General features: G+C 46.2%; 1 protein-coding gene across 2 annotated transcripts in view; it reads right to left on the bottom strand.

Moving 5' to 3' along the window:
• GNA13 (G protein subunit alpha 13) overlaps positions 1-10,146 on the bottom strand; it is a 29,106-nt gene extending 18,960 nt beyond the window's left edge. Inside the window, exons 1-2 of one of the 2 annotated variants that reach the window (XM_085077359.1) lie at positions 9,789-10,146; positions 7,432-7,511 (exon numbers count right to left, since the gene is read on the bottom strand). In XM_085077359.1, the coding sequence (XP_084933485.1) occupies positions 7,432-7,511; positions 9,789-10,071 (363 nt within the window). In that variant the 5' untranslated portion in view covers positions 10,072-10,146. Of the gene's footprint in view, positions 1-7,284; positions 7,512-9,788 lie in introns of both variants that reach the window. The other variant, XM_085077358.1, reaches the window with a different exon arrangement.
• Between the last annotated feature and the right edge of the window lie 4,886 nt (positions 10,147-15,032).

Raw genomic sequence — 15,032 nt, 5'->3', positions numbered from 1 at the left:
ATTTTCTTTTCTGAAGTACTCGAAGCTGTCAGTTATTGTGACAATAATTCTGGGTGTTTACTGTATTTAAAATTCCTCAACTTTTCCAGCTGTATTACCTGCTGTTCCTGGTTAAAGCAGATATGCAAGAGGAGAAGATACTGGAAGTAATTTAGGACCTTCTTTAGCTGCTGATGTCTTAAACATTTTCTTTATCACTATTTAAATTCAACTCATCAGGAAGCTCTGGGATAAAATATGAGGGTTAGTCTCCAGGATTACTGAGATTTTTATTTGGATTAAATACATTTTATTTACAGCTTGAGGCTGACAAGTTAACTAATATTGTGTTCTATGAGCCATTTATTCACCTTTAAGATATAAATAAATGCTTCATACTGCAGAGTAATACAAGATACCACTTGGTATCAGGTGGCCTCCATCAGAACTGTGAATATACAGCTTCCTGTTCTGTAAAAGGGAAGGTTTTGCACCCTCTAAATTTCTCAACTGAAATTAGTAATTCACATACTTAGCCAAGTGCCAGCAGACACAATGCTTTTGTGTCTTGCTTTCCCACTACTACAGTTATTCTGTTTCTTTTCTTACGTAGTCAGCTGCACTTGGGTTTTCTCACATTTTCTTAAGCAACTTCCTCAGCCACAAGCTGAAGTTTCCTCCCCCTTTGTTGCTTCTGAGTAAGAGGTACAGTCTGAACTCAGAACACATCAAAGCATTTACCATTAACTGAAGTTGGGAACAATAAAGAGCCAAAACAGTCACCCAATACAACCTGAGTGTAATATGTGCTCAGTGAGAGCAGAGTTAACCAGCCTCTCAGGCTGAAGTCTTGTTACAGTAACCTCAAATCAGGGAACAGCAGCACAAATCAACACTGCCCCTGGCATGGCACCTTAGTCCTGAAGGATCCATATTTACACATGAAAAAGATCCTCTCTGTTCTTTGCCTCAGGTGCAAAATGCAGACAGGGAAGATGACACTGCATTCATACCACATGTTTTGCCAGCATGGAGATTTGCTGACAGCTACGAGTCCTGGGACTGTGCAGGGTTTGTGTTTAGGAAGTCATTGCTAAATGGACACAGCAGCACAGGCATTGCAGTTTGAATTCCACAGGCTGTAAGCAAACAGCTCTGCAGGTACCAACATGTAACACCTCACAGGAGAGCGGTGAGCACAGAAATGAGCTCGGAATGAACGTCTGTACCAAAGGCTCACGTTACACTGCACAGCTCCTCTAACATCTGCACAGATTTAAAACAACCTCCTGAGAAGAAGTTGACAGTCAAGATGTGAATATTCATATTCAGAAGGGTACTTATATTTTGTATTTATTTAATCACAGTTTGGTTATAGAAATCCTTTTTTTTTTTTTTTGCAAGAAGTAGGTCACCTTCTAGTCTTCTGCAACAAAACGTTTAGGAAACTAAAGCACATGACTATCAACACAGCACAGCTCGTTGGAGACAGAATATGTATAAGAACACATCCCTCTGCTCCCACACTGCGTTGTGCAAGTGTGCATTTTAAAAGCAGTGGTTCCCCATAAACAGATCACAGAATCCCAGAATGTTTGGGTTGGAAGGGACCTGAAAGATCCTGCTGTTCCAACCCCCTGCCATGGGCAGAGACCCCTTTACTAGACCAGGTCACTCAATATCTAGGTTGAGCTTGAATTAAGAACTCCATCCCTAGAGGCTGCACTGAAACCATGCAGAAAATACAGGCTTGTACAAGCCAAGTGTAGCACAAAGGACTCCAAAAGGATTCCTGGTTGGAATTCAACTCATCCTGCTTCAGTCTGGTACAACCATGTCTACATCAAGACAGCTTTTACTGAAAGACCTCTCAATTCCAGAACCACACTTCTCTTAATAGTAACAAAAACTAAAAATATTAAAAAAGTTCACCTGAAGATCATTCAGTTGAACTGAAATATTACAGTCAATCCCCACTACCAAAGCACTGGCACACACACTGAAGGGGTTTTGGCCACAAACCTGGAGTAAGGACACTCAAGCCTCTACTGCTTCATTCTGGAGTTAATCCCTATATGGAATCTTATTAATACCAACTCAAAGCTAGCATTATCTTGTCATTGGGGCAGGAAAACCAGCAAATCCTAAAAAAATCCAGGTCTCTTCTGAGGATTTGAATGAGTCATTTTGAAGTATAAATTTGTAAAGCACTTTTCTTTCCATAGTTATAGCAGCAATCTTTGATAAATCCTTTTCACATTAAGACTAAAAGATGGCAAGTAGCCCTTTCCACGGGCTTTAAGGAGTCATGCTCACTGTACACAGGCCATCTCTGGCAGAGCACTGACTGGGGAAAGAGGGGAAAAAACTATTCATATTTCAACACATTATAAAGTAGCAGCTTTTTGGGTTTCCACGCAGAAATTTAAGCAATATTCAGTGTCATTACAACACTGTATTTTAATAAATTAACTCTGAATTATGTGATTAATAGCCCAAATAGTCCATGTTTAGAGAAATGCTGGGTGACTGGATCTCATGTCTGTAATGAAGATTCTCCTGTCAGCCTCAGAAACCTTCTCCCAACAATTTATGCATTCAGGCATGTCCTAATAGAAGCATCTCTTGCATCCTTTAAGCAGAAACAGAGTGAAACAACTGAACACCCAATCCCAGATCCAAGAGGAGATCCAAGGGGAAAGCCACACCTGCTTCCCAACTTAGGGGCACGGGGAAGTTAAAGAGATGAACACTGGGATGAAAATCACACATTACAGAAGGCACAAGCTGCTAAAGGCTTCTGAAAATCAGTGGCACAAGCAACAGGTTGAATGAACAAGACACACTTTTTTCCAGGCTCTACACTTGTGACTTCAGAGGGACACTGTGCACTGACCTCCCAGCTGGTCCAGAAGATGGGCATCCACCCTCCCAAAGGCAAAGACCTCAACATCTGGCAACCCAGGCTGGCTTCACACACAACTGCCCTCTGCAGGATCCTGCTCTATAACCGAGCACACCTCAAGATGTGTTGCCTGTGCACCTGAAAGAACATTAAACTTTCCTAACAGTCTGCAGTGTCCATTTGAGGACTCATAATTTCAGCAGTGCTTAATTAATGTTCTTGTGTGTACAACAGCTCCACTACTATTTAGTCAGAACTCTGAAAAGCCCAAGCAGAGCAAGATAAAATACACTACAATCTCCCAGTAAACTGAACAATACTTGCCAAAAATACTCGTCTGCAATAGAAAAATGCTACATGGAAGCTGCTGCAAAGCTATCAGTGTAACTTCAAGCAGAACACGCCTTTTCCTGTCTTCTATAATCTGATCTAGCACTTGCAGACATGTCACAGAAATAGTTGTGATCCAGAGGTGAATGCATATCCTATAATCCTTACTGTATCATCTATGTGTGCAGTTCTATGCAAATATGGACAAAAATAAAGTGTCACCTCTGCCTCTGCAGCTTCCTGGCTTTAAAAATACCCAACAACATTCAGTGTAACCTGCAAGTAGAGCAAAAAGCATCAGTCTGAAGATCAACAGCTGCTGGTAGCAAAGATCAAAACCCACCCAAAAGTTACCTTCAACAAGAACAAACCCTGAACACATTCAAAGCTTATCATGCATGCAAGCAGCTTGGCTCTCATCACACTCCTCCATTCTCAGAAAACAAGGAGACTCCTGGAGAGTACTTCAAAATGCTTCTCTGTTAACAGCTCTCCCAGCAAGTTCAAGAAATGACTGAGATGAGAAGGGAGTACAAGGCTGCTCTTACTCACAAGTGCCTTGCTCAGTGTTATGATGCACAGCACCAAACACTGCTCAGCTGCCAGTGCCTTCGAGCAAACCTCCAGGAGAACAGCAAAGCCTCACAGCCACACACTGAACAGCTCAGCAGTACAAAGAGAAAAGCTAGGAAATGCCCAGGTAAATCAGTCTGCATGCTGCAGAATTAACATAATGGCTGTGTTTACCCAAGTCATTTCAGGAGATTTTTACCGGAAATCAAGTGACAAAGGGAAACGTGAAATGTTAACGAGGTGTCAGAAAGCACTGGGTTGATTCAGATTAAATCTGTAACTCATCCGTGTCAGCCACCTGAGAGGCCTGAGGAGAAATAACCTTGGTGGCTGAAGCAGAGAAAGCCTGAGGATGCCCAGAAACTCTGGGTAAGTTACAGAACTGCCTCAGCTACAGAGCCAGGACAGTCTGTAGCTATCCATGTTAGTGGAACAATCACCTGAATGAGGTTGGTTTGTAATGAAATGTAAGGGATTATAACATTAACCACCCAGGAAGCACTGAAGTGGCACATATTGCACTAAGCTGTAATTAGCTCTTTCCAGTTCTAAAGCACTACACAAGCATGACCTCATGAATTTTCATAAATGCTGCTGCTAGTGGCCAGAAGGCTCCTATTTTTATACCAAGGAAAATAAATCATATTGGCTATCCCATGACCACTTGAGTTAACAAAATGAGGAAGGACACTCCAGTGAACTAGACATGGAAATGCTGATTCCTAATTCCATTATAATACAACCAAGTTCTGGTTTTCCCCCTCCTATGCTGCTATAAAAAGATCACATTGTTTCCTTAGGCTCCCAGCATCATCTCTGCAATATCAGTAAAAGATCCTAGAGAAAAATGAAAAAAGCAAGAGCAGCTCAACAATCTCTCACAAAGGTACACATATATTGTGCATATATATTGAAGTTTTAACTATATTCTTGCAGAAACGTCAATCTTAAACCCTCTTTCTCAGTACTTCCTATCTGCCCAAGCTACAAATGGCTTCTACATGAAGCACTCTTGCTCCCTTTCCACCAGAATTTGTATGTAAATTTTGACATTTTTCACTCCTTACCCATCACTGTTCCATGTTTCATTTGCTCACCTCTACCTCTGTCCCAAATTGTCCTATTCTTATGGCAAAAACATTTCCCCAGCATTTCTGCCTGTGCTGTCTTAGTATAAGCCATATTTTTCAGTGCAGTGTCAAACTTGGTCCAGTGAAAAAAGTTAAACTTACTCAACAGTCTGAAAAGAAGTTAGAGCACATAGAGTTCAATAATGCTCCTCTACCATGTCAGTCTCAGCACTCTACACTATTTTTGTGCCACTTTTCCCTCTCTCCTACTCATCCAGTGATTGCTGCTACCCCTCCCTTTCATATTTTTTGCCACAAGCAGCTGAACTGGAAGCAGAACAGTATTTCCCTCTTTTTCCCCATTCTACAGTGTTAAAACTTCTAATCTGGAGCCTTGACTTCAAGAGTCAGTGCTTGAACCGACTGAACTGTCTGTGTCTCTCCCAACTTCCCCCTGCTCTACCTCCTGACTGGGACACGCCTGTCACTCCCTCCTTAACCACTTGTGTCCTCCTTCCTTGTCACAGCACAGACCTCAACTCTCTGAACACTCTCCTGCAAAGCCTGTAGCAGGTACAGCAAAAACCCACCCTGCTCCAGGAGCTTCCCTCTGTTCTGCCACCCACATGGAGCTCTGGCAGAACTTAAGCTGAAGCTTGCTGGGGTAAAACTGAGACTTCATGCTTGGCCAGCACAGATCACACTGCCTGCACTCAACACAATGACATCATTCAGCTGCCTTTTTTTTTTTTCTTCATGTTTATAACTCGGCATAAATATGTCCAGCTGAGATTTTGAAAGGATTTAGGAAATAAAGTAATATAACCATAAATAAAGCAGTTACCTTGCTTTCAAAAATTATTAGGACAGTACTCAACCATTAACAGAACCTAAAATATACTCTTTGAGTTCTGCCTAAAGGACAACACAATAAATATGTATTTGCAGAGAATCACACAGATTTGGGGATTTACAGAAGAAAGCAACAGTTGGTTTTTTTTTCTGTAAGATTCAGAAGAACAAATTCTTCACATCCCACTCAAAGTGAAACTCTGCACATGTTTCAGTTATGGAAAGAACCCACTTCCCAGAGACTCAAGATGACAGAACAGTAATTGCTCCCTTCCCTTTGCTACACAGCCTCAAGTCACTGAACATGTTTAATGGAAGACAAAACTGCTTTATTGAACAGATTTTAGAGCAGATCCTTCCAGCACAGCAACTACAGCACTAGAAGTCACATCTGCACCAGAATCTTGGCTACAAAAGAGCAATTACTCTTTTATGGTTACTTGAAGGTGAAACCCAAGGAGCAACAGGTCTCCTTAGGAACTTATTTACAGAGTTCAGCCCTGGGCTGGGCAGGTGATAGGGCACTGGAGCACCTGCCCATTCTGCAATCTCCAAAGACATTCCATGATCAGGGCAATACACATTTATAGAATATTTACACAACCTCTTTAAGTCAGGCTATGATTACACAACCATTCATAATAGCACAACAGGAGACATCATAAGCTATTGTTTGGATTCACACTAACACAAAGGTTATTTTTAAGACATAAAAACACAAAGCCACTTATGTTTGAGAGACCTGCAAGAACAGATTTATTCTATTTTAAGGTTCTCAACCCCCACCCCCACAAAACCCTATGCCACTGGCATACACAAGTCCATGAACCAACAATCAAATTTAACTCAAATTTTTCATTTCTCTTTGCAGCATTTGCACAGGAATGGAGCGAAGGGACTTCAACTGTCTGACAGTTAAAACTCCAGCTCAGGAATTAAGAGTTTTCTTTTTCCTTTCCAACCCCACTACTGAACTGTATAGTCCATCTCTATCCCACTATTAAATTGTGTATTCCATCCAGCTGAGAACTTCAATGTAACAAAAATCTCATTACATGAGTATTAACATAGACATTTAAAATTAAACAGGAAGTATACAGAGGGAATGTTTGCTAGATTGCTCAAACTGGAATAGAGAAGGGAGTGGTTTTTAAATTCCTCTCATTAACCCATGCATATCTTTTCTTTTAAAATCACGTTACTATTAAACCTGTCTTTTTTGCAAACCTTTTTTTGGTGTTTGGTTTGGTTTGTTAAGTTGATGCACCAGTTAAAGGGTGGTAATAATCACATGGTAAAAACACTGTGAAGGTACCAGCTTTGTTACAGAAGTTAAAAGCCCTCAATACCTCAGCTTTCCCACATATGAAATGAGGACAATTACGTCAGACTCTCTTTTATTATTATTGAAAAAAGGGGTGGAAGTAGCTAAAAGCAGCTGTGTGCAACACCACAGAGGAACAGTCAACCACTCACAAACGCACGAGGAGGCGGCTTGGGCAGTGCTCGACAGAGAAGCAACACAGGAACAAAATCACACACAGGCAGTTAAAGACACTGAAGGCCAAATCTTACCAGCTGGAACTCCCTGCGCCTGTCGTAGGCGTGCTGGATGCCACTGTCTGCCCACAGGGCCCGGATGGCTGGCAGGTAGTCTAAAAAAACACCCGTCTCCACCATGCCCTGCACCACGGTGACCGCGCGGGTGTCGAAAGCCATCACCTTGTCCCCGTTGCTCTGGTTGGCAGGATCTCCCCAAGGGATATGGAGTTTCTCTCTGGCATCCACGAGGACTCGCACACCTTGAAGGACAAGGAAGAGCACTGTGAGCAGAAGTTTCTCAGCATCTACTGTTTCACCAGCCTGCGGATCTGCACAGAGGCAAACAATGCACTTACTCTGCAGAACACTCAATAGGAACATCCACCCCTAGGGAATCAGGAAGTGTCCAAAAATTGACTCAAACCACTACATTGACAGGTAATATCAAACCCCAGATTTGCTATCTCAAGGACATGACCACGAGCAACAGGGTAATGTTTACAGTGCAAGTTTAACTCTTGAAAAAGTGTTATTTTAAATTACTGAATCTCCAATCTGTGCCACCAAACTCTTTCACTTGGCATGAATACAAGACAAAGCATATGTTTGAAAGTTAATTTCAAAGTATGTTAAACCACCTGATATCTTGTTTTAAGGTTCTCTGGCTTTTGTGCTCTTATCAACTTGTTATCTAGTCAGGTCAAATTATACAGAGAATCTCTATCAGTGAGAGTATTTCTACCACTGCCTTTAATATTTTCAGGGATATTAAGACATTTACTAAAATCACTGCACTTTCTAAAAGTATGTTTTTACAGCTTAAGTGCGAAAGGAGTTGTATCACCCAAAGGCTTCCCCATGCTTTTGTGGTTGTTTTGGTAAATATTCTCTAGAAGAAAAAGCACATGTAAAACTTATTTTTAAAGTCTTTCTAAAGGATTTAACTATGTGCTCATGTTGGTAAGAGAAATGCAGGTAAATGATTTCTAGTACTAAATTTACTGATGAAAAAAATAAAGGTAAATTCCAGAAAGAATAAGCAACTCTAAAAGCATAGTAAGAGATATAAGGAAATTAAGATGTGGAAACAAATGACGGTGTAGTAACATAGTCATTCAGTGCCAAAGTGTTTTGTCAAGGTTCACTCTCTCTCTGTGATTTCTCTGTCAAAGGCAGCTATCTGTCAAATCTACCTGCCAGAAAATAGCCTCCTAGATAGATGTGCAGTTTGTATGTGCATACTTTCACAGAGTACAAAGTAGCTTTACTAATAAACTTTAACCTGGCTGACACATGCTCGTGATTTCTACCGCCTTGTTATCAGTAGTTTTTCCAGGCCTGATTCATAAGCAGGTTTGCAAAAAAATTCTCTTTGAGAATCACTGGATTTTCAGGGGCTGAGGTCTGGCCACACTTTGCTGTTTTGAGAAATTTCATTAAGATTTTGTCCAATTATTACACAGCCCAAACCGAAAATCCAAAGAGCAATTCAGATAAGAGAGAAAATAAGTGAGGATGACCAATGAAGTCAGGATGACAGCAGTGAAATCAAGCGTCCACTCCCCTAAACCATGTGTGGAGGTTTTGGCAAAGCATCTATGAAAAGAGGCTCTGCCTGCGGGTTGCTGTTAATTGATGTGTCAGCCGAGTTTCCAACACAACGGCAACGATTCCTCCAGTGCAGCGAAAAGCTGAGAGCACAGGGCTCAGCTCCTCCTCACGCACTTCCAGGTGCATCTTCCCCCATCCATTACCGCTCATTACTGCGATCGCATTACCAGGAAATCACAGAATCGCGGAATCAATTAGATTGGAAAGGACCTCTGAGATCATTCAGTCTAACCTATGACCGAACACCACCCTCTCAACCAGACCATGGCATCAAGTGCCACGTCCAGGGATGGTGACTCCACCACTTTCCTTACACACCTCCAGGGATAGTGACTCCACCATCTCCCTGGGCAACCCATTCCAATGGCTGAGGAGAAGAAATGTCTCCTAATGTCAAGAATAAACCTTCTCTGGTGCAGCTTAAGGCTGTCCTCTCATCCTGAGGCTGGTTCTCTGGGAGCAGAGCCCGACCCCTACCTGGCTACAACGTCCTTTCGGTGTTAAGAGAGCCATAAGGTCACCCCTGATCGTCTTGTTCTTGAGGCTGAGCCCCCCAGCTCGCTCAGCCGCCCCTGTGCTCCAGCCCCTTCCCCAGCTCTGCTGCCCGGCTCTGGACTCGCTCCAGCGAAGGAGCACAAGGCAAAGCCCGGCACCTCCCGGGCTCAACCCGCCGTTCCCGGGCCGTGGCCGGAGCCGCCCCGCGGGCCGCACCCGAGCGGCGCGGTGACAAGCCGGCGGGCCCGAGGGGCAGCGCGCCCGCCCCGGGGGAAGGATGGGGCGCCGGGACAGCGCGGGAGGAGGCGGCGGCGGCCCTGCGCTCCCCCGGCCCGCGGGACCCGCCCGAGCCGCTCTGCTCTGCTCTCCCCGCCCCGGCCCGGCCGGGCCCCGCGCTCGCAGGGCGGCCCGAGCCCGCCGCCCTCACCCACCCTTGATCACGTTGCTGTAGATGGTGGCGCGGAACTCCTCGCGGGCCGCGCGGTCCCAGTCCTGCCCGTGGATGATCCGCATCTGCTTCAGGAAGGTGGACTTGCCGCTCTCGCCCGCGCCCAGCAGCAGGATCTTGACGAGGCGCTTCACGTAGGTCTTCTCGCGGTTGAGGCACTTGTCGATCTCCTTGGACTTGCGCTGCTGCTCGGCCTCGCCGCTGGTGAGGAGGCAGCCGGGGAAGCAGCCGGACAGCGCGGAGCGGGACGGCAGGAAATCCGCCATCTTAGCGAGCGCTGCCAGCGAGGGGAGCGCCCGCCCGCCGCCCGCGCCGCGCGCGCCCCGCACCGCGCCTGCGCGCCCGCCACGCCCGCCTCGCTCGCACGCTCCCGCCCGGCGCGTGACGCGCAACGCCCCGCCCACGGCCGAGGCTCCGCCCCCTGCCGGCCCCTCACAGGAAATGGCGGGAGCGGCGAGGGACCGGCGGGGAGCGGCGAGTCACGGTAAGGGAGCAGCGGGCAGGGAGTCACGGAAAGGACCCGCAGGAGACACCAGTCCGGTCCCCGGCTCTGTACAGCACACCCCAGCAAGCCTCCCAGCTGCCTCAGAGCCTTGTCCGAACGCTCCTTGAGCTCCTGCAGGCAGAGCCCCTTGTAACCACACTGACACCTGTAAAACTCTTCCGTACCTTTTCCACAAGAAATTCCCCGACTCGGTTTGAAGTTGGGCTTACAGTTCAGATTTCCAGCCCCGTTTCTGGGGCAGATCCGAGCTGTCCCTCCTGGCACTGCCAAGCTGCTCACAAAGAAACACAATGAAAGAACATTCAGGCGCAGGGTGCTGCTGTGTAATGGAGTTAAAGGTTTATAGATGCACACGATCATCATTTTAACGTGCTTTGTAATGGCAAATAAAGTTACGGTGGAGAATGACTTGGTGGAGTCATCAAGGTTGGCAGGGAGCTTTCAAATAGAGTCCAACCCTCCACTGCCAGTGTAACACTGAAAACACAAAACCACTTCATCCAGCACAATATCCAGATGTTGAACATCTGCAGGGATAAAGGTGACTCCACCACCTTCCTGGGCAGCCCCTTCCAATGCCTGACCACCCTGACACTGATTTTTTTATTTTTTTCTACTCTCTAATCTGAATCTCCCATGTTTGAGGCCACATCCGCCAGTCCTCCCACTGTAGGCATGGCAGAAGAGACTAAATCATAGAAACATGGAATTAATTAGCTTGGAAAAGACCTCTGAGATCATCCATGGAGGGGGCAGAGCTCTGACACATCTGCCCAGGGAGATGGTGGAGTTTCCCTCTAGGGAGACATTCCAAACCCCCCTGGATCTGTTCCTGTGTCACTTGCCTGGGCGGGAGGGTTGGACTGGAAGATCTCCAGAGGTCACTTCCAACCCTGACGACTCTGGGATTCTGTGGAAATGATCTCCAGAGGTCACTTCCAACCCCGACGATTCTGGGATTCTGTGGCAAGGATCTCCAGGCTCAGCAGCCCCCGTGGCTGCAGGGAAGCTGCTGGGCAAGCAGCCCAGGGAGGTCAGCCCTCGGCCAGGGGGGCAGGATGGCGCTTGCCAGCTAAGCAGGTTTTGTTCTCAGTGCAGAAAGAGAGCCGTTTTGTTAAAACACTTTGAAAAATTGGCACGTCCTTCCTCTCTGCCTGCCTGAGAAGAGCTTCCCGGTATGGCTGGGCTGCAGCACCAGGCTGAGCAAACACCCCGGGTCTGGCCTCCTGTGGGGCTGTGCAGGAGCAAAGGAGTGGGAATCTATTTGATACTGAATTAAAGGAGCAAAGATGTTATTTTCAATGGTAAACCTTTACGTGAGGGGTAGAACAACTCATAGGCTGAGGGACCTGTAAGGACTGAAAATCCCAAGGACTGAGGATCCCACTCTTTATTCAACCCAGCCCTAAGCACAGCTGTTCTTTCTTTCATTTGTTTAATAAATTAACTTCAACTACCATCAGTTACACCACTGTAGTGCAAAGATTGCATTAAACATTTGTCTCTCCTTACATCTCCTAGACTTTGATATCTGCTGAGTTTTCCTCTCAGTGTTTTCCTGGGTTTTTTCCAACATTAACTATAACTTAGAAAAAGGAAGAAATAAATGTGGACACTGTGAGGTGAGTTTAGAACAAGGAAATGTCACTTGGCCCCAGCTGGAAGTACCTTCAAAATGTGCAAAGTGTGTTAGATTTCACACCGTAGAGGATGGTCTCTCATGGAGATAAACTCCATGTGAATTATTTCACAGGGCTTAATAAAAAAAAAACTTCTCATGTGAGAACAAGATGTGCTATAAATGATACAGTGATCCAAGGAGCACATCCTGGTGATTTTGGTAGAGATGTAGAAGACAGTAATTCCTGAGCTCTGCTCTAAGTTGTTTTAAAACTAAGTTTTGAGGTATTTGACTCAACTCTCATCTCACCTCCTTAGCTGCAGAGGACTCCTGAGTTTCTACAATCAAGTCAGTTAAGTCTCAGGGAGTCCTTGACTTCCCCACTCACATGGGGAGCTCTCCAAAACTCCAGGTACTCTATTCCCAATCTCCTTGCTCAGGAGTGTGGCTCTCAGCATGGCTGCACAGCAGGAGGGGTTGTTCCTGCCCTGGATGACGATGATCCCTGGAGAGGGCTCAGCATCATCCAGGTCAGGTGTGAAGCCAGCTGCATCCTCCCACGCCAGCAGCCAGGCTGCATCTCTAAGGCAGGGTGCACAAGGTCTTTCTCTGCTTGGCTTTTTTCCTTCCCCTTTGCCACTTCTTTCCTTAGCTTTCCTGGAAAGCCCAGGAGTGACGGGAAGCCAAACGCTGCCCATTTGTGCTCACAGCTCTTCCCATGAGGCTGCTAAGGAAGCTTCTCATTTTGAGTGCTTGTGCCCCACCAGGCAGGACAATGGACTATGGAGATATTCCTTTAACCATTGCCTTGCTGGCAGACCTGATCTTAAGTCAATCCTCTCTCTGTGCCACAGTTTGCACAATTTTTTTTCTTTTTCTTTTTTTTTTTTTTTTGTAAACTGCTTTGAAATCTTCCTGGAAGGAACTGTGTGCTGAAACCGAGCCTCCACTCACTTACGTTGCCCCTTCCTTCCCCTCAGGGCTGTCCCCAGCTTCCTTACATAGAAAGGTAGCTTATTCACCACATGCCTTTTGTGTTGAATGATTCAGCTTCTGATGTGTGAAGAAGGGGCAACCACGTAGGAAATGTGACCTTTAAAGAAAAGGGGAGGGATTCCCTTGGCAGTGCTTTCCACAAGAGAAACCCTCAAGAACTGAGAGTGGGTCTGTTGGAAAGATCACAACTTATTGAGCTTCAGAAGATCAGAGGGATACTGCTGGGTTCACTGCTAATTCACTGCAACAGGATACAATCCAAACTGCAGCAGATCTTTCCTCAGCCTGGACACACTCTGTGTGAGAGGCTGGGAGGGATCTGTGGGCTCTGGAGAGCCCATGGACACTCACCATTGCCATGTGATGATGTGATGTGATGTGGTGTGGTGTGGTGTGGTGTGGTGTGATGATGTGTGATGATGTGATGTGATGTGGTGTGGTGTGCTGTGATGATGTGATGTGATGTGATGGTGTGATGATGTGATGTGATGACCACGAGTGTATTTCCTCTATAACATCACTTACACCCTGCATGGAGCATGACCAGCCACAGAAACTTGCAGCTACATAAATACCACTGCATTTACTGTACAAAGCAGGACCTGGGAGGTAAAGGGGACTGCCCAGGGAATGTCTTTCTGCATTATCTGGGGGGCAGAAAGACCAGGATGGAGCTGGGGAGTCAGAAATTTGGAGGGAGCCTGCACGACTGCTGCCAGTGCTCTCCACCACTCCTGCCATTCAAGTCCCTTGTTTTCTTGACCAACAAACTCACACATCAACCAGCCAGGCTGTGTCAAGGACTGGAGAATTCTTTGCTTTCCACAAGTGTGGGTTTTGTGATTAGAGGCCCAGGAGAGTCTGCCCTAGACAAGCCTCTATAATCTGATTTGAATGCCTCGTGCCTCACGTGGCAGATCTGCCCAAGAGCATTAACTGCTGGGGTTGGTTCACCTGGGCACAGGTGAAATCTCAGCTCATCTCTGACCTTGTGTTTGGTGCTGTGGGTCACTCACTGATGATAACAAAGCTGAATTTATGTTGGACATCTGTAGAAGTTACACAAAGTAGCTTTATAATAGAGGAACATCCATAAACTTTATGATAGCTTGTCAGAGAAGACTAGAAATAGAAAAAAACCCCACACCTGACCTGTGAGGGGGTGTTTGGGGGATCGGAAGGATTTAAAATTACTGTAATCTTTGGAGTTCAGCAAGGCCTTTGCTGTCCTTTCTCTTGCTTCCTGAGTCCACTCTGATCTCCCTTTCTTCCTTTTGCCTCCAGGACTGTCTGTGCTACTGGAGTTTGTCACCCTTGCCATTTCAGAGGGCCACCAGCATCTGAGCTTGGTTTGGCAGAACCAAAGAGCACCTCAGTCCTTGAATTATGAGACATTTTAAACTCTCACTGGAGGTCTTGGTTTCCAGTGCTACCATTCAGGTACTGTTCCCCCCTACCACATGGGCAAGAGGAAATTCCATTGTGAGGAAGCACTCTAAACACGTGGTTCTCCTCTGGTCACTGTTCATCACGATTTCCACATGTGAAAAAGTCACCAACTCCCCACATCTCCCACCTGGCTCCTGTATCCACAGCTGAGCTGTCCAAGGCTGGTGGCATTCGAGGGGCAGATGCCCAAAGCACTGCTCACCCCTCACACTCACAAGACCAAGTCACAGCACCTTGGCCTTAGCATGGGCATTTCAGGTATCCAGCACCTTCCAGAGCAATCTAACATCTTTATTTTCTCTATCACCTCAGCACACATTGTCCCCCAGCCTGCCCCCGGTGCCAGGTGGGATCCATGGAGCTCTGCAACAGGTCATGGCCCCAAACTCCTGGGGATGGGGCTGTCATTCCTTGGATCCTGCATGCCCTGGGGAGCCATGGCCAAGCAGGATGCTGTGACCATGGATCACCCCAGGTGAAGCACTGCCAGTGCTGCTCCGGGCACTGCATCACCCCTCATGGACAATCAGCCTCCGTTGGCTTCTGTCCCTGCTGCAAACCCAGCCCCAAGGCCCGCTCATTCCATTCCATTCCATTCCATTCCATTCCATTCCATTCCATTCCATTCCATTCCATTCCATTCCATTCCATTCCAT

Source organism: Lichenostomus cassidix, chromosome 18 (assembly GCF_008360975.1).
Source record: "Lichenostomus cassidix isolate B80296 chromosome 18, HeHo_3.0, whole genome shotgun sequence".
Taxonomy (NCBI): Eukaryota; Metazoa; Chordata; class Aves; order Passeriformes; family Meliphagidae; genus Lichenostomus; species Lichenostomus cassidix.
This window is presented reverse-complemented; position numbering and strand designations above follow the sequence as displayed.